Source organism: Capra hircus, chromosome 7 (assembly GCF_001704415.2).
Source record: "Capra hircus breed San Clemente chromosome 7, ASM170441v1, whole genome shotgun sequence".
Classification (NCBI taxonomy): Eukaryota; Metazoa; Chordata; class Mammalia; order Artiodactyla; family Bovidae; genus Capra; species Capra hircus.
In genome coordinates this window covers 93,787,718-93,806,094 of record NC_030814.1, presented here as the reverse complement: position 1 = coordinate 93,806,094, position 18,377 = coordinate 93,787,718, and the positions used below count along the sequence as shown (strand labels likewise).

The following is an 18,377-nucleotide window of genomic DNA, read 5'->3' as shown; positions in this document are numbered from 1 at the left end:
GGTCCAGGGCTGGAGGTGTGCCAGGCGGAGGGAGGAGAGGAGGGAGAGTGGGCGGGGCTGGCGTCCCAGACACCCCCGCCTGCTTCCTACCTGTGTGCTCCGTGACAGGCTAGAGCACTGTGGCACTCTGTGCCATGAGGTGGCTTAGCCAAGCTCTCTGGGCCTCCGGGGAGGTGTGGACAGGCCCCATCTCCGAGGCCCCGCTGGGCGGCCCTGGGGAGGCCACTCTGGGACCGGATCCAGCCCGGATCCAGTCTTAGTTGTTCTTCCTGCATGGCACTTGCTGTGTGACCTTCTGCTCCCCCTCTGACCGTTCTCCAGGAGCTGATCCGCAAGGGCATCCCACACCACTTCCGGGCCATCGTCTGGCAGCTCCTGTGCAGTGCCACAGACATGCCGGTTAAGAACCAGTACTCAGAGCTGCTCAAGATGTCGTCCCCCTGCGAGAAGCTCATCCGCAGGGACATCGCCCGCACCTACCCAGAGCACGAGTTCTTCAAGGGCCAGGACAGCCTAGGCCAGGAGGTCCTCTTCAATGTCATGAAGGTGAGCCCTGGCCCTGGAGAGATGCTCCGTGGTCGCCGGCCCAGTGGGACCCCGCCCTGACTCCCGTGTGTTCTCGTGCAGGCCTACTCGCTGGTGGACCGGGAGGTGGGCTACTGCCAGGGCAGCGCCTTCATCGTGGGCCTGCTGCTCATGCAGGTAGGTGGCCTGGGTCAGCCCAGCCCGCTCTGTCAGTCCCTTGGAGGTGGACAGAAGCAAGTGTTCCCTCCATCAGTGTAGGCCTGGGGTCAGAGCCTCCCCCCGCCCACCTGTGACCTCCGACAGTCTCCCAACCAAGCACAGAAGGCTGGCCGCTGGTCCTCGCCACTATCCCATCCCGCTCGGTCACCTGCCAGGGTCAGATGGGAAACTCCGGCAGGGGACTTGGTTCGGCCAGTGTGTTTATGGGCCTGGGGGTTTCCTGTGGAGGCTCCGGCAGGCTCAGGAGGGGAGAATGGTGGGGACTGGACAAGAGGCTGCCTCCACCATGGGCTCTGGGGTTCAAGTCCCAGCTCCACCGTTTCTTGCCAGGCGGCCTTGGGCTCGCGACTTCGGCCTCTAGACGCTTCCCATCAGTGAAACGGGGACGATATTGACCGGAGGTTTGCCGTGGGGGTCCAGGCAGCCCAGCACCGTCTGTGTTCAGTCAAAGTAAACGGAGCAGAAACAAGCAAAGTCAGGAGAAGAGCAGCGGGCATCCCCTCCCATGCCACCCCCACTCACAGACACCCCCTGCCCCCAGATGCCTGAGGAGGAGGCCTTCTGTGTGTTCGTGCGGCTGATGCAGGAGTACCGCCTACGGGAGCTCTTCAAGCCCAGCATGGCCGAGCTGGGGCTCTGCATCTACCAGTTTGAATACATGTTACAGGTGAGCAGGCCCAGGTGGTCATGCCTACCCACTCCACCCCCCCATACCCTGCCAGCCACACTCACGGGTGCTGACCTTGGCCCTCCCAGGGAGTCTCTTCGACTGAAAATTCCAGGCCTGAGAACCCACCCAGATGCACCAGGGCAGAAAGGGGTCCTACTCCCCAAGGGGCCCTGGAGCACTGCCTGAAGGATGCTTCAGGGGCCAGTCTTTACAGTGGGGGCTTCTGAGAACTCAGGGTTCCCAGAGTCATTCAGGCCAGGATGGAGGGGTTGGCCTGCCTCAGACACACCCCCACACCATCCCTTTATATCTGCTCCCCAGTGTAGTGGAAGGGGGAAAGTGTTGTCTGCCTGCCTTTGCTGATTACTAGAGAGCTGCAGCCGCCTGTTTATAAATAGCAGCCCCCGCAGGGCCTGCTCCTGGCTGGCAGACAGCACCGGTGTACACACACACACACTCACACACTCCGGCCTGCTCCAGAAGCCGGTTGCAGGTGGGGCTGTGTGGCTCTGCACCAGTAGGCAGGATGTGTCTGGTTGTGAAAGCCCCCTCCTCAGGCCTGGAGGACCACGAGGTGCTGTCGGTCAAGGGGACCAGAAATGCCAGCCAGCAGATGGCCCAGAGCCACAGAGAAGGAGCCAAGAGCTCCCGTGGCAAAGTAGCTGGCCACCTGAGTCCGGAGGAGGCCCAGGTCAGGCCAGGGGACAGCCAAGGGTCCGTTCTCCCTGTGGAGCACCAACAGGGGCTCCTAACATCTTCTGCAACCTCAGTTTCCCCAGTTTCTGTCACTTTCCAGCCATCTAAAGTTCAGGCCAGTCAAAACATCCCTTAAGCATGTCTGGGCACAAAACGCAAAGCATTGTTGGGGGTGGTGGTGAGGATTCCCTGGCAGCTGGGCCTGCTATCCCTGCCTGTGTCTCCCCTCATGCTGCTCAGAGTTCTGGGGTGCTTCTGCCCCACCCAGGGACAGTGTGGTGGGAGGGCTGCCCAGGGAAAGTCAAGGAAGGCTCCCTGAAGATGCAGGTACTTCCGGGTAGAGGGAACCTGAGGGTGTGGACTGCTGTGCCCAGCGCCCTCCTCATGGTGCCTGGCCTCCTCCCTGACCCCAGGAGCAGCTCCCGGACCTGAACACCCACTTCCGCTCCCAGAGCTTCCACACGTCCATGTATGCCTCGTCCTGGTTCCTCACACTCTTCCTCACCACCTTCCCACTGCCCGTCGCCACCCGTGTGTTTGACATCTTCATGTACGAGGTGAGGACCCCTTCCTCTCCTGGGCGCTCTGGATGGAGTGGCTCAGGTCCCCACTGGAAATGATCCCAGGGCTCAGGGAGGGCTCAGTGGCCCCCTGGAGAGCAGAACCAGAGATGCACTGCCTCCTCTGCCTTTGCAGGGCCTGGAGATCGTCTTCCGGGTGGGCCTCGCCCTGCTGCAGGTGAACCAGACGGAGCTGATGCAGCTGGACATGGAGGGGATGTCCCAGGTGGGCAGGGGTCCAGGGTGGTGGGTTTGCCCCCAGCAGGGCACCTGGGCAAGTGAACCCTTCCTGAAAGATGGGGAGACCCTGGACTTCCTGAGTGCCCTGATCCTTTCCCATCATCTCTGCCCCCCAAGATCTCCCTGAAGGGCCCGGCGGGGGGGTGGCCTGAGGAGCCGCCAGCTCTGCGAGACTTGGGCCAGGGCCAGCAGCCTGGCAGCAGGGGGAGAGGAATGCCAAGCCCGGAAGTCCACCCCTCTTCACCTGCCCCCAGCTCCAGGTCCCCTAGAGCCTAATGTGACAAATAGCAATACTAGCCACACCTGGAGGCCTTGGGTGTGGTTTCAGTCCCAGCAACCAGGCCAGGCAAGGGCCCAGGAGGGAGTGAGGGTCTGGGGCTGACCCTCCCCTTGCCTGCCCCGGCCAGCTGCCCTGCCTGCAGAGAAGAGGCTGGCCTGCTTCTCACCACTGTGTCCCCCTCAGGCAGGCCCCTGCCCCCTCCCAGCGTTCTCCAGCTGGTGGTTTGGGGAAGAATGCACAAAGGCCACAGTTGTGTTCACGAACACGGGCACCCATTGTCCGCAGCTGCCAGAGGGGGCCAGCTGGGCTGTGGAGCAGAGCCAGCCCAGTCCCAAGCTGCAGAAAGCTATGTCCACCAGCAGCGTGCGCTTAAACTCTGCGTGGAGGCCCCAGGGGCCCTGGGCGAGCAGGCAGGCCCCCAAGGGCTCCTTCTTTCGGCTTCCTCCCTGCCACCCTGATCCTTCAACCTCTTCCATCTTTTTTCACTGCCCTGGGTCAGTGGCATGGCTCCCTCTGCCCCTACCATGAAGGCCCCTCTTCTCAGACCCCACCCCGGCCTTCCCCCTCAGGAGCTCCCGAAGCCTGCTTCTCCTGCAGACAGAAGTCCTGGCCACAGGCAGCTCCTTCTCACGATTCCTGCTTCTCATACTCGCTCGCTCGATCCACATACACTGATGGAGCGCCCACAGGGGGCCAGGCCATGCAAGGCCCCAGGCCAATGGGCTCTGGCTGACACTACTGGCATGCCCAGGCCCCTCCTCCAGGGAAGCAGGGCCTCCCAGGGACTTGAGTGGTCCCAGGTGGTCAGGGCCCACATGTCAGTGACCACCCATGTCCCCACAGTACTTCCAGAGGGTGATCCCCCATCAGTTCGACAGCTGTCCAGATAAGCTGATCCTCAAGGCTTACCAGGTCAAGTACAACCCCAAGAAGATGAAGAGGTCAGTAGCGGGCATCCGGGGTGAAGGCAGTAAGGGGGTCCCTGAGGGTGGGACAGTGAGCACATCGGCCCTCCCCTCTCTCTGCAGGCTGGAGAAGGAGTATGCGGCCATGAAGAGCAAGGAAATGGAGGAGCAGATTGAGATCAAGGTGAGTTCAGGTGGAGATGGGCCAGGCTGGGGCAGGATGCCCCAGAAGCCCCCTCGATGAGGGTGGCCCCACCCAGCATGGGCCATACACCAGGGTGTCCCATGGCCTCGAGGGGTGATCCCTTGGCCCAGCTGCCCTTTCACTCACCACCAAGCCGCGTGAGAGCAAGAGCCACCCCCACCCCCTGAACTGGGGACATGGTTTAACAGGTGGAGTTTCCTGTGCATGGAGATTCAACTCCCAGCCCTCTCCCTTCCCTGAGGTCAGGCAGAAAGTTCCAACCCTCTCATCACAGGATCTGGTCACCTGGCTACCAGCCCCATGCTTAGGTGACCTGGGGGATTTCCAAAAGTCACCTCATTAACATAACAAGTAACACCTTGATTCCTTTCTAAGAAAATTCCCAGGGTTTTAGGAGTGCTGTGCCAGGACCAGAGATGAAGACCAAATATATATTCCTGGTAGATCACAGTATCAGAGGGTCTTTCCTGGGCATGCAGAGCCTGTACACACAGACTCCCTTCCATCTCCTTCCCTCTGCTTTCAACCCTCTAGATATGATCTTGGTTCTCTCTCCACAGGCATCTAGCAGGCACCTACTATGTGCCAGAATCATGGCAGAGACTGAGGGCCCCCAGTCCAGTGGGGGTGGGGGTCAGACACAGATGCAAACCCCAACACAGCCTGGCTCTGTCTTCTTCAGGGACAGAGTCCCACAGTGCCTGGGCCTGGCGTCCCACAGACCAGAGTTCAAATCTCGGCTCTACTATAAACCAGCTGGGTGACCTGCCAGGAGCGTGAATGCACCTCTCTGAGCCTCAGTGTCCCCTTCTGCAAAATGGGGATGACACTTGCTCTACTGTTCAGATTGTTATTATGAACCACCACCATCATCCCAACTTCCTCTCGAAAGACAGAAACAGAACCTAGATTATAATCCAGGTTACCTGCTGCCCATATCTGAGTGGGGAAAGAGGACCTTATTGTCCTGGCCCTGTTGGTAGGTTTTCTAAGAAAGTTTTGTGTCCTGAACTTTTAAGCATCTCCCTTTCTCAGGAATGGCAGCATTACTGATGCACCAGTCCAAACATGTACATGTGTCTTGCTCATGCAGACAAGGGCCTGCTCTCACCTGGTGGCCAGGAGGGCTCAGCAGTAGGGAGGGGTGCAGCAGACCCTCAGAACACGTGCCCAGCCTGGAAATCTCCCACAAGACAAGCCTGAGCACCCCCAAGGGCAGGGCAGGACAGATGCTTTGTCCCTTGTCCCTGCCCTGTGCCCTTTCACCTTTTGCCTGTTTTAAAGCAAACCTGGAATTTGTTTTCATCAAGTACAGTGAGGTGACAAACACAGACAACCGCCTTTAGAAGGACAGTTTGTTACTCACAGTTCCCAGAGGGGCACACCTGCTGTGTGTGCAGGGCCGCATGAGGAAACATCAGGGCAGGGCAGGAGAAAAGCCTGGGCCAGAGCCCTTGCTGGGATTTCCATGGGAAGGGGTGGGTCATGGTTCAAGAAGGTGTATAGGCAGGTTCAAGAGAGTCAAGATTGGCTGGTTTGAATAATTTCCAGGGCTCTGGGCTATAGGAGTGGTCACCACCTGTCCTGGGACAATTGAGGGCATGGGAAATAATGGTTTGGTGTGTGAGAGGTAAGGGAGGTAGGCAGGGGTGTGACCGGTTAGTATGTAGAAGGCTGACCAGCAGGCATGCTGTCTACTGTCCCTAGGAATTAACTAGTCCTAGGAGCAGCAGTATCTCCGGGATTAGCAAGGCGGCAGGATATCCAAGTATCAAAAATACACAACAAAAAAATTTTCAGTACTGTGATTAGTACGTAGGCCCCCATAGTCCTTGTTCACACCCTATCTGGTTTTCTCCTGGGAGGAAGAGGAGCGAGGCGAGGTGTTGGTCAGCACACTCAGCTCCTCCGAGGATGGCTGAGCTTGGCCATCCGTGCGTTGAGGCCAGAAAGTAGACAGAACCATCCAGGGGTCAGGGGTCAAGACTCTGGTTCTGGATCCCTGTGATGGACAGAGACCTGGGCCTGCAACAGCTCTGACTCTGGCAAGCTAGGAGCCTCCGGCAAGACCCTGCCTGCCTCCAACTCAGTTTCTCTTGACATGAGTCAGCGCCCATCAATCAAGTCTGTGATCCTCTCTGACCATAGCTGCTTTCTGGGTGTGTTCTGCATGTTTCCATCACCTTCTTCTCTCCAGAAGAATGTCCTGTGTGATGCACAGGGAAGCAGGACTCTCGCTGACCCACTGATGGAAGGGCCCACTGCTTAAAAGGCCCGGGGGTAGAAACTGGGAGTGAGGTGGATGTCAACCTCCCCTGCTTCCCAGAAGGCTGTGGAGAAACCTAAAACCATGAGTACCCCCACCAAAACCACCAGCACAGTGGAAGGAAGGAAGGAAGACTGCCTCAAAAGTTAGAGGAGGGGTAAGGGAGACAGTGACAACTGTCGGGGGCAGCTGGTTCTCAAAAGGACGCAGAAATGTAGTCATCAACAGCGTGCACGTTCCGCAAGACCCCTTTCCTTTCCTGGACCTAGACTGCAAGTCTGTCCTCTAAGCCTTGGGGCTCAAATCCAAGCTGTGAGGGGCAGGGATTGTCTGCCAGCAGCTTCTCCCAAAACACAGAAGGCTCTGCCCTTGACAGGCCCGAGTCAACTCCACAGGAGGACACGGATGCTGACTGCCCCCTCCATACCCCCTCCGCCCCCACCATACCCCCTCACACAGTGCATATCCACCCAAGCCATCACATTGGTTTTCCTGAACCAAGATTTGTTGTTGTTTTTTTTTAAAATACCTAGTGGGCCATTCCAAATGAGAATTGGCCTTGACTGTTTTCTGGAATCACAAACTTGGACCATTAGACTCTGGTGCCCTCCTGCCTGAAGATGGCCTGGCCCCAAGGGAACAGACTTCTGGGTACACAGGAGCAGGACACAGGGCTCTGACTCACTCTCCCCTCTTCCCCCCACTACAGAGGCTTCGGACGGAGAACCGGCTCCTGAAGCAGCGGATCGAGACCCTGGAGAAGGTGAGGGTGCGGCTGCCAGCCTGCGGCAGCAAACCCTCCCAGTCCTAAGCAGGACCTAGCAGCCAGAGGGCTGGCCAGCCAGCCTCCCGCCCCAGGCGCAACCCCACCAGAAATCCCACGGGCCCCACCATGTGTTTCCCTGAGACTTTGGCTGCTGTGTAAATTGGGGACCAAGGGGAAGCTTTGCCTGAAAGGGGACTGAGTTACAACCCCATTAACTGCAAACACAGAAATCCATTTGGGTCTGGCTCCCTCCCGGGCTGCCTGGGTGTGGGCTTCTGTGACAAAAGAAAGGAGGAGAAGAGGGTGGCCGTGCACAATGGAGGGGGTGCCATAGTCTTGACCCTTGCCCCAACCTGTTTTTAAATATGAGAGTAGAGATGGGGGCTCTCAACTTCTAGCTCCCCGCTCAGTCTCACTTGACCCACTACTGACCGCAGATGGAATTTGTCCTTGCCCCAAAGCCTTGAGTCTTTTTCTGCCTCCAAATTAAAACTGCACTCAGGGTCCAGGGCTCCCCCACCAACCCTCCTCAGGTGAGGCCCCATCCCCGCAGCTCCCATGGGTGACCCTGCTCCCCCCCACTCACACACAGACTCCTTCCCAGGATGGAGCTCGCTCTGGCTTTGGCCTTCCTCCCGGCCCTCTCCTGCTGGTTCTCTGGTTCTCCGGTCTCACTCCTCTCTCCCGCTTCTAGAGATAGCCCACCGCGTTAGTGACATGTGGTTCTTGTCTGTCTCCCCTCTCCTGTCCCCGCGCCTTCCGCTCTGCCTCCTCCCCCTGTCGCTCGGAACCCCTCCGCCGGGTAGGAGAGCGCTGCTCTGGCTGATAGGTTAATACAGGTACTGTAGCTTTTCCTCTCCCTCTCCCAGTTCTTCCCGGTGCCCACACATGACCACCAGACGCCTCTGCCCTGGCCGCTGCCATCCTCGGGAGAGGAGGGGGGAGGGAGCAGACCTGGCGCTGTGCATGGGGGCGGCTGGGGACCGCTTCTTCAGGAGACAGAGGCTTCCCTCTGGGGGAGGGGGCATGCGTGTGAAGGCCTGGTGCCTGTGGGCACGTGTGAGTGCACGCAATGCACAGGTTTCCTCTCTCCAGGGGACACTGGTAGGGATAAGGGTGGGGACCCTGAGGTTACATCAGCAACAGGCCCTGGTTGGTGTGTGCACAGCTGAGCCACCCCAACACACACACACACACACACACACACACACACACACACACACACACACACTCTCCCCTACCCTTATGGCCCCTCGCATTCTTCTCTGCTCCGGCCTGCAAGGCTGTCCTCTTTTCTCACTCGCCTGCTTCTGCTGCTGCCTCTTCTTGAATGGCTTTCTCTGGAAGCTTCTGCCTCACCACCTGGTGGCTCTGAGCCTGGAATGGGGGGCCTAAATTGGGGGTTAAGGGGATGAGGCTGGGGAGTCTTAGTCTTGGGCAGGTGGAAGTCTGGGGGCCCAGGACTGAAGAAGGTTGGGAGAGAGGTGTACCCCCAAACCTGGCCCCCAGGAGCCCGTCCTGAGCCTCTGGGCCCTCGGCTGTCCCCAGATTCCCGTCATCCCTGGCAGAGCCTGGCCTCTGCTGTGCTGTCCACCCTGTGGACAAGGACTTATTTCTCCTCACCTGGGACAGAGGCTGCAAGCCAGAGCCTGGGTCCCAGGTGGGTCTGTTCCTCCAGATTCCTCCTGGTTCCTGTTCCTGCCTCCCCCCCAACATCCCCAGGCCCCACAGGGCACCCCATCCCAGGCTCTTGAGTGTGGGAGGTCCTCCTCCTCCTCCCACCTCACCTCCACCCTCTCTGGGCCTCCCCCCTGGCAGGCCCCAGGCAGAGCCGGGGGTGTGAGCAGAGAGTCACGGCACTCCTCGCTGTCCTCAGGGGCAGGTGACGCGCGCACAGGAGGCAGAGGAGAACTACGTCATCAAGCGGGAACTGGCTGTGGTGCGGCAGCAGTGCAGCTCGGCGGCCGAAGACCTGCAGAAGGCGCAGAGCACAATCCGGCAGCTGCAGGAGCAGCAGGTACCAGGCCGGTGGGCGGGGCCCAGGGCCAGGCCACGCCCTGTGCCTGGCTGCCTGCAGAGCTCTGGGGCACCTGGCCCCAGTCAGCCCTGCCTCAGCCCCTGGCCCTCCTGTTCCTTCCTTGGGGACAGGGCACCCAGAGTCTCCCCGAGCCCCACACCCGGGGGGATCCTGTGGTTTCCGTTTCCCACCCACCACTGGGGCATCCAGCCTACCAGATTACTACACTGAGGGCAAGACAGTCAGCCTCCCCCCCTCCCCCAACTGTCCCTGCAGGGACCCCGCCCTCCACTGATAGAGCTGTGCTTCCTTGGGGGAGCCTTGATGTCTCTCCAGGGTCTGAAGGGCTGTTGGGCTGTTATCAAACCAAACCTAGGCCCACTCATCTGACATGCAGCAAAACCAGCTACCAACATGGCTTGTGGTGAAGGAAACTACAGCATCTTTTGCAAACAAGGAGAAAGGGCAGCTCATGCTCGAAAGAACCCAGAAAGTCCCTGATGGCTTTTTGGCAGGGGTTTTTTTAGTACTTTCATTTATTTATCTGGCTGAATCAGATCTTGGTTGTGGCACTCGGGACCTTCTGTCTTCACTGCAGCACGTGGAATCTCTAGTTGCAGCATGTGAACTCCTAGTTGTGGAATGTGGGATCTGGTTCCCCAACTAGGGATCAAACCCAAGCCCCCTGCATTGGGAGTGTGGAGTCTTAGCCACTGGACCCCCAGGGAAGCCCCTAGGCAGGGTCTTTTTTTGAGAGTGTGCCAGGGGAGAGGGTCTTAGTACACAGGGTCAGCTCATGGACCTTCTCCTGATTGGCTGGTGGTGAGGAAACAGGGTGATGTTTAGGGAACCTCAGTCATCATCAACCCTCTTGCTACAACCAGTCTGGGGCCTGGTGCTGGTGGTCAGTGTGTAGTCACCATGCTCCACCTGGCTGGGGCTCTTAATTTCTGCAGAAGAACTCAAAGACCCATGTCAAGTAGTTATCTCTACTCCTTCAGGAGGGCCTAGGCGTCCTGGGACTCTATGGTCCTCATCATTTACTGCCTGAGGCTGCTCTCTGGAACTCAGCGGAGGCCTTGGAGACTACAGCCTTTTTCTACAAACAAGAAATAGGGACACGGAAGGGCTTTTGTACCCAGGAGGGCCCATGGGATCCTGCTTGGTTTCAGCCCCCCATTTTCTTTGAAACTCAAGAGAAGGGTGGCACAGGAAAGGCAATAAAGTTTTGGGGGGTAGAGAGGTTAATCATACACTCAGCAGGGGAGCTCAGTTTCAGAGCTTCCTCAGGGGGTGCAGCCTTCCTCAGCCATGCATGGTAGGAGCTGGGATGAGGGAGGGTAACCCCCTCCAGTGCCCAACACCTTGCCCTCAGAAGAGGGTCTGGTCTGTGCCCACCAGCCTGAGCTGATGGGTTGGGGATAAGGTGGGGGGCAGCCCAAGTCTGTTGTGGAGTCATGAACTCAGGTGGGTGGTGGAGAGCCCATGAGCTGAAGCATGGCAGAGTCCACTTCCCCCAGAGAGGGCTTCCAGAACTCTCCTCCAGCCACACCCAGCAGCTGCCTTCCTGATGTGGTAACCCACTGGCAGCTGTGGCCTCCAAACTCGCAAGTATGACTGAGCACAGGCCCCGAGGGGCAGGAAAGGGTGCTGTCAGCTCCCCACACCCCAGGGCTGAACCAGCAGGGCCTGGCAGTGAGGTGAGGATCCCTGATGTGGAGAAACCACAGGGTGCTTGAGAAACAGAGGAGAGAAGGAATGGTCATTGGCTGAGGAGAATCCCTCCCCTACGTGTTGACCCTCTGCTCCTGGGGACAGAGGGGCAGAACTTCACTACTGCTGACCCGCACCCACCTCCCGGCTCAAGCTCAAGTGCTGCAGCCCCACCTGGCTCTGAAGCAGCCAGGCCAGTGGGGAAGCTGAGGCTGGACTAACCCTACCCATGGCACAGTGCCCTTCGTCAGGCCAGGTGGAGAGACATTCACCTGCCCCCTCAGGGCTCCAGCCCTTAGGCCTGCTGCAGAGCTAGGTGAGGCAGGGATGTCACTGCAAGGCAGAGGGATGCAGGGAGGGAGTGTGGGAGATGCCGGTGGGGCCCCTGGAAGAGATGCAACCGGGCAGAGCTGCCACGGGGCCCAGGGCTGAGAGAGAGCCACCCACACCCCTGGACTTCAGAGACCCCCAGTGGTCCAGGGTAGCAAGCAGACCTGGGCAGTTAGGCAGGAGGGCCCCATAAAGAAGACCTGGTCAGTGGGGAAGCGGGGGTGGGGCAACTGAGGAGCAGGGTGGCTGGGGCAACTTGCCAGAGAACTGCCCTGCCAGGCCACCCAGGCAGCAAGATGCAGGCTGTGCTCCGACCCCAGGGGCTTCCTTCCTCACTCTCGAGGTCTTCTGTATGGGGCCAACCCGTCACCCCTGGGACTCCCAGGTACCTCTGAGAAGCCCCTGGACACTGACCAAGAAAGTGGTCTCAGCCAACTCTTTCCCCACCTGCTCCTCACAACCCCCATGGTGTGGTCAGGCCACAGACCACACAGCAGGAAGCAGCGCCCAGAGAACTCGCTCTGCATACTCACCCCAATGATTCTGTGAACCAGCCATTGGTGTCCCTCAGGGGGCCTCCTGAGGCCATGTGTGGTGTTCCCAGGACCCCAAGACAAAGCATCAGGGCCCCTGTGGTGTTCTGCCCCTCCAGGGGATATGGGCTTTCTCCTTGTCCTCCTCTCCACCCACAACCTAAGCCCCGCTCCTGGCCCTGGGGGCGGAGGAGGTGGGCCCAGGCCTGGGCCCTCACCTGGCTGGCAGGAAAGCTGCCCACCTCCGACCGCAGCCTGTCGCCCAGCACAGCCCTCTGCCTGCCCCCAGGATAACCCGCGCCTCACCGAAGACTTTGTGGCCCACCTGGAGACGGAGCTGGAGCAGTCACGGCTTCGGGAGACCGAGACCCTGGGGGCACTTCGGGAGATGCAGGACAAGGTTCTGGACATGGAAAAGGTGTGACTGAGCGGCCGCTGGGTGCACCCTGGAGATGGAGCAGTGAGGGCGCCCCTGGGAGGTGACAGCCGGGCTCTTGCCGAGGATAAGGGGGGCAGCCCCAGGGACCTGAGGGCCAGGCCCTGGAGTCAGAGCCCTTCCCCTGCCTCCTCCCCCATAGTCTCCACAGCAAGGTATGTACCACTGAAGCCCCGGAGGCACGCACACACACACACAAACACAGCAGCACGACTCCATGAGAGCCACGCCTGCCCTCATATGCCAGCCACCAGGCCAGCAGCACAGCGGCTGTCAGGCCCCCTGGACAGCCCACCCTGACTGTGTGTGTCCCCCTCAGGCCCTGAGCTCCAGGGGGAAGGGAAGGCTCAGGCCCATCAAGGCTGCTCCCCTCCACAGCCCCACCACCTAGGGGGCCGCCTTCTTCCACCTGCAGCCCTGGCCACCAGAGGGCAGTACTCACCCACTAGTGGAAGCCACACACACACAGACACTCTCTCTCTCTCTCTCTCTCTCTGCAATTTGGGGTGTCCTCCTAGGTGGGGTGTCTCTGCCACAGCCTTGCATGGGGCCACTGGCCTCACAGTCCCTAACAGACCCACCACCCAGACTGGGCTTTCCTCTCTCCTCTCTACATCAGAGGGGAGTGTGGGCCCAGAAGTTTCACCACCCTCCCCCCAACTCCCAGACAAGGGGCAGCAAGAACCTCCTGCAGCAAGTTGGCTTTTGGTCCAAGAGGCTGGAGCATAAATCTTTCATCACTGAGCCCTTGGGAGGCCAGGATAGGGCCTAGGCCGGCCCTCTGTCCCCAGAGGGCTGTGCTGAAACCTTCTCAGCTTCTGCTGGGCCAGGTCTGGGCCAGGAGGGCGAGGATCTCAGATTCCCAGGTGAGGAGCACCTGGCCTCACTGCTCTCCTGGTGTTATGAACAATCACTTACGGTGTGGGGGTTGCCCTGGACCAGCCCCGTGAGAGAGCAGGTGCTGTTACTACAGCCGGGTTTACAGACCAGTATTTCCAGCAGGGGCTGCGAGGGTGGGGTCTCCTCCCGGGGGCCTCCTCCTCATTCCCCTGGGCATCCGGGTGTCCAGGGTGCACCCTCTCCCAGCCCGGCTGCCTGTGGTGAAGCCCAGAGGAGAAGGAGCTGGGGAGTGAGGCCTGCGGGCAGCTCTGAGCGCTCCTCTCCCCGCAGAGGAACAGCTCGCTGCCCGACGAGAACAACGTGGCTCGGCTTCAGGAGGAGCTGAAGGCGCTCAAGGTTCGGGAGGGTGAGGCGGTGGCCTCGGCGCGGGAGCTGAAGCTGCAGCTGCAGGAGCTCTCGGACACCTGGCAGGTGAGGGCGGGCCTCGTTCCAGGCGGTCGAAGCGGCCTCGGGGGCCCGGGCGCAGGCCGACCGCCGACCTCTCCCCGCAGGCCCACCTGTCCCGCGGTGGCCGCTGGAAGGAGTCCCCGCGGAAGTTGGTCCTGGGCGAGCTGCAGGACGAGCTGATGAGCGTGCGGCTGCGCGAGGCCCAGGCGCTGGCCGAGGGTCGAGAGCTGCGGCAGCGCGTGGTGGAGCTCGAGACGCAGGTGGGCCGAGGCCGGCCCGGGGAGGGAATTCGGCGCCCGGGGTCGGGCCCTCGGCAAGGCCGTGACCCCCGCCCATCCGCCCCCAGGACCATATCCACCGCAACCTGCTGAACCGTGTGGAGGCTGAGCGCGCGGCGCTGCAAGAGAAGCTGCAGTACCTGGCGGCGCAGAACAAGGGGCTGCAGACGCAGCTCAGCGAGAGCCGCCGCAAGCAGGCGGAGGCCGAGTGCAAGGTGCCCGCACCCCCACTCCCCCCATCCCCTAAGCCCTGCCGCGCCCCTTGACCCCTTTTCCCCCACCCCCGCCCCCAGAGCAAGGAGGAGGTGATGGCCGTGCGCCTGCGGGAGGCGGACAGCATGGCGGCGGTGGCCGAGATGCGGCAGCGCATCGCCGAGCTGGAGATCCAGGTGAGCGGTGAGGCCGAGGTGGGGGGGGGGAGGGGGGGAGCGCCGCGGACCGGCTCGGGGACTGGACCCCGTGCTGACTGGCACGGCCCGCCCTCAGAGAGAGGAGGGCCGCATCCAGGGCCAGCTGAACCACTCGGACTCGTCGCAGTACATCCGCGAGCTCAAGGATCAGATCGAGGAGCTGAAGGCCGAGGTGAGCGAGGGAGGGGCGTGAGAGCCCCGGTGGCCGCGGCCAGTGATGGGCTGGGTGTCGGCGTTTTGGGGAGCGGGAGAGGAGAGGGGCCCGGCGGCCGGAATCCGTCTATGGGGACGTCGATGCATGCCTCCAGCGCTCGGGTCCCACCTTACCCCAACCCCCTGCCCCAGGTGCGGCTGCTGAAGGGTCCGCCGCCCTTTGAGGACCCGCTGGCCTTCGACGGGCTGGGCCTGGCGCGGCACCTGGACGAGGACTCACTGCCGTCGTCCGACGAGGAGCTGCTGGGCGTGGGCGTGGGCGTGGGCGCCGCGCTGCAGGATGCGCTCTACCCGCTGTCCCCGCGCGACGCGCGCTTCTTCCGCCGGCTGGAGAGGCCGGCCAAGGACAGTGAGGGCAGCTCCGACAGCGACGCCGACGAGCTGGCTGCGCCCTACAGCCAGGGCCTGGACAACTGAGGCCGTGCCCCGCGTGCTCGGAGCCAGGGCGCGGGGGTAGGCGGGTGGGCCGCCGCCAGCCCGCTCCTGCGTGGGCGCCAGCTCTTCACTGACTCCACGCCCTCGGCGGTTTCACCCACCCAGAGGGCCAGGCCCAGCACACAGCTGGGCACAGAGGGCAGGGCCGGAGGCTGGGGATCCTCACAGTGCCCTGGCAGGCCCACCCTCCCCAGCAGTGTTTACCCATCTTGGTCCGTTCCCTTCTCGGCCCGTTTACCTGGAAGGTCTGCCTCTCTTAACAGCCAGGGCCAGGAGGACCCAAGGGTCCCAGGACTGCACCAACGGACGCTCCCTCTCCTAGCTGGCCTCCTCCTGGGACAACAGCGGCCCTGCCGGGAAGGGCCCAGGCTCTGGGGCAGGCCTGAGGAAGAAGGTGCCCCTGTAGGCCAGACTTTACCACCCATGAAGGCCCTGGGGACCCTTGGCCTCTGGAGATAGATGGCCAGGCACTGCCTGGTGCAGGCATTGTGGCCCCTGCAACAGAAACCAAAGTCCCCCCTACTGAGTGCAGGGCTGCCAGGGTGTGAGCGGCTAGCTGGAACCAGCCAGGGCCTGGGCAGTACCTGTCCCTATTTCCTAGAGGCCAGAGCAGCTGTAAGGAAGTGGAGAGACCTCCCCCTCCCCAGCACCCCACCTCTTCCTCTGTGGCAGCCCCATCACCCCAGCTTGGCCAGTGACGGGGGGAGAGGAGCTCCCCATGCAGGCTAGCCTCCTCTCCAGGGGATCCCCAGCCTCCAAGTCCCTTCCTCCTCTGTATCCCTAGCCCCACCCTCCAGCCCCAGGGGAGGAGGCCTCCTGGCTGAGTTCCCCCCACAACCTGCTCACAGTGGTCCCGTGGTCTCTGCTGAGTCAGAGCCAAGAACGGTGCCAAAGTCCAACGATGCCCCCAGATCCAACCCCCCGGGACCTCATGACCCCCGGGCTGACCTTCTCGGTGCTCCTGGAGCCTAGAACAGCATCACAAACAGTCCCCCTGGCGCTTCCTGGGGTGGAGATCCATGCTCAGTCCCCCCTTCCCGGTCGCCCACTCAGTGTTACAAAGCCTGGGGACCAGGGTGGGCATCCCAGGGGCTCACCCACATGCCCCCCGCACTGCCCACCACCATTTTGCACACTGCCTGTTCACACTCCACATGTCGCCCAGGCAGGAAAGATGGAAAATAAAGTGTATTTACACAGTCACAACAAGGGGCGCTGAGTGGGGCAGGCCTGGGGGTCCCTGGCCCCTTGTGAAGCAGTGGGGAAGGAAGGAGGCTGTCTATGCCCTTGGGAGCCTCCCACTGTCTAAGAGAACCAGGGGCACAGGTCACAGCAGGCCAGCAGGGCCCCAAAGAGGCTGCCTAGGATGGGGTGCAGTGTGGAAGAGCAAAGTTCACACTGTGCGTGTGAACATTAAATGTGGGGGTAGGAAGAGAGGTTGGTATTGGAGGAACAGGTCAGATGCACCCTTAGAGCAGGCATTTTCAGGAGGATGGCTCTGGACATGGAGAGAGTGGGCCATGATTTCCCATCAGGGCATTTCAGCCAGGGCCTCCCCTGAGAGTCATGGAGAATGAAGGGGCTTGGGCTTGGGGCCTCAGGAGGATTCAGAATCTAGTTTCCTCCATTTGGCATGTACTTCCCGCAGCCTTCAGGGTTTTCTGCTCTGAGCCTGGTTCTGAGGGGTCCCAAGTGCAGTGGAGGAGACAGACAGGGATAAGCCTGCACTAAGAGTGGCAAGTGCCTAGATGAATGTGTAGGGAGATCAGGGAAGGTTTCTTGGAGGAGGTGGGGGGTGGATGCATCTCCAAGGGCAGAAGCATAAGGGTGAGATGTGGAGGGATCAGCAGGAGACACGTGAGATCTGTGAAGAAGGAACAGGAGAAAGTGGGCATGGCCAGACTGGGAAGAGGGTTTTCAAATCAGGAGAAGAAAGATTTTGCACTTTGAACTGAGGGTACTGGGGAGCCATGGAGGGCTTGGGTGAGAGGGGCACCATCAGAGGGACTACAGTCTTGGGGGTCAGCACAGAGACAAAACTGAGCCAGGCATTGGGGACTGCCCTGGGGAAAGAAGACCCAGAGAGGCAGGTTTTTTTTTTAGAGTTGCCCACAGAGCTGAGGCGTACTCCCAGCTAGCACAGGGAGTCAGATCCAGGGATGGCAAGGAAGGCTTCCTGGGGGAGACATTTAACTGGGTCCAGCCAGATACCAGCCTGGCCCTGGCCTCTACGCCCGGTGTGGACCCACAAAGTGTGCCCTGCTCTGCTGCATGATACCTGCAGAGCAGCAAGCAGAACACCTGTCATGCACCGGGACAGCTGCGCCCCTCTCACACCACAGCTCCTGTAGACCCATCACCATCCCCACCACACAGTTTGAACACAGACCTTGACCATGGCTGCCTGCCTCTCCTGCTCCCACCGAGTAACTCTACCCGGTTAGCTCCCAGCATGGGGCAGGAAGTTGGGAGAACTGGGGCTCTGCCCTGCTCCTTCTCGAGGGCTGGCCTTGGGGCCTCAGCTACCCAACATGTCACGAGTCAGCCCCTACCCTCGGGCTTGTCTCAGCATCTGGAAACAAGGGCACCCAGATCCTCACCAGGGCCCAGCTTAGAAAAGGAACCTCTGGAGTTTGTCACCTTAACTGATCAGCTCCCAGGGATGGAGGTGACAGTATCCCATCAAGACTGGGCCAATTTCTCTTCAGATCCTAGGTTGGGAGGCAGTTGCTTCTGGGGTGGGGACCAGCAGGAACCCAGCTTCAGGGACTGGGTCTATGGGCAGAGAAATAGCCCCACATGGGGTCCCTCTCTGTCCATCTACCTGTCCTGAGGATTGTGGTTCCCCTTGGGCCACCATCATTTTGGGTGTAAAGCAGGACACCCTTGGGGAGGAAAGGCCTAGGGGATCCATTTCCTGCACGGGTACTTGGGAAGAAGGAGGGCCTGGGCTGTGGCTTAAAGGAGCTAGAGTCAGGATGACTGGACTGTGGGAGGAAGGGCAAGGAATTCTGACTCGGGGAGACAAGCAAAGGCAATGGTTGGCTCTGGTGAGGACCCTCGACACTGGTGCACAAGCAAGGATGCCTGGCTAGAGGGCTTAGGGGGGACATCCTAAGTTGGGATGAAAGGCAAGGCCCATGGCTGGGAGGCAGGCCCAGAGGGGCATGGTGAGGGCACCTGGAGAGGAGTGGGCAACGGAAGCATGCCCAGATCTCCCATCAGCGTTGGAGAGGCTTCTCCTTCCCTGTGCTCCTCAGTGCGGTCCGCCCAGGAGGCAGTGACTCCCTTTCCCAAGCCCAGGGCTCAGCTGCGGTGCTGCTCTTTGCACTGCAGCCTCCTTGGTGAGCAGAGAACAGTGTGCCCTCTTGGGAGGCCCTGGAGGGACCTGAG

At 60.7% G+C, this 18,377-nt stretch overlaps 1 protein-coding gene and 1 long non-coding RNA gene across 6 annotated transcripts in view; one reads left to right on the top strand and one right to left on the bottom strand.

Moving 5' to 3' along the window:
- EVI5L (ecotropic viral integration site 5 like) overlaps positions 1-16,187 on the top strand; it is a 32,482-nt gene extending 16,295 nt beyond the window's left edge. The window contains exons 4-20 of one of the 2 annotated variants that reach the window (XM_018050954.1): positions 322-546; positions 628-702; positions 1,286-1,411; positions 2,524-2,667; positions 2,807-2,896; positions 4,034-4,131; positions 4,219-4,279; positions 7,276-7,329; positions 8,139-8,171; positions 9,209-9,349; positions 12,215-12,343; positions 13,532-13,672; positions 13,753-13,908; positions 13,995-14,141; positions 14,220-14,315; positions 14,413-14,508; positions 14,682-16,187. In XM_018050954.1, the coding sequence (XP_017906443.1) occupies positions 322-546; positions 628-702; positions 1,286-1,411; positions 2,524-2,667; positions 2,807-2,896; positions 4,034-4,131; positions 4,219-4,279; positions 7,276-7,329; positions 8,139-8,171; positions 9,209-9,349; positions 12,215-12,343; positions 13,532-13,672; positions 13,753-13,908; positions 13,995-14,141; positions 14,220-14,315; positions 14,413-14,508; positions 14,682-14,966 (2,097 nt within the window). In that variant the 3' untranslated portion in view covers positions 14,967-16,187. The remainder of the gene's footprint in view (positions 1-321; positions 547-627; positions 703-1,285; positions 1,412-2,523; positions 2,668-2,806; positions 2,897-4,033; positions 4,132-4,218; positions 4,280-7,275; positions 7,330-8,138; positions 8,172-9,208; positions 9,350-12,214; positions 12,344-13,531; positions 13,673-13,752; positions 13,909-13,994; positions 14,142-14,219; positions 14,316-14,412; positions 14,509-14,681) is intronic. The other variant, XM_018050955.1, reaches the window with a different exon arrangement.
- Positions 625-9,205, bottom strand: LOC106502306. Of its 4 annotated transcripts, none has more exons than XR_001295868.2 (4): positions 8,574-9,195; positions 7,919-8,022; positions 893-1,179; positions 625-741 (listed from the first exon to the last, which is right to left on the bottom strand). It is a non-coding gene; the product is annotated as an uncharacterized LOC106502306 (long non-coding RNA). The 4 variants fall into 4 exon arrangements; XR_001918346.1 differs by having other exon boundaries at positions 735-1,179; positions 8,574-8,709; positions 9,120-9,205; XR_001918345.1 differs by having other exon boundaries at positions 735-1,179; positions 8,574-8,723; positions 9,120-9,195.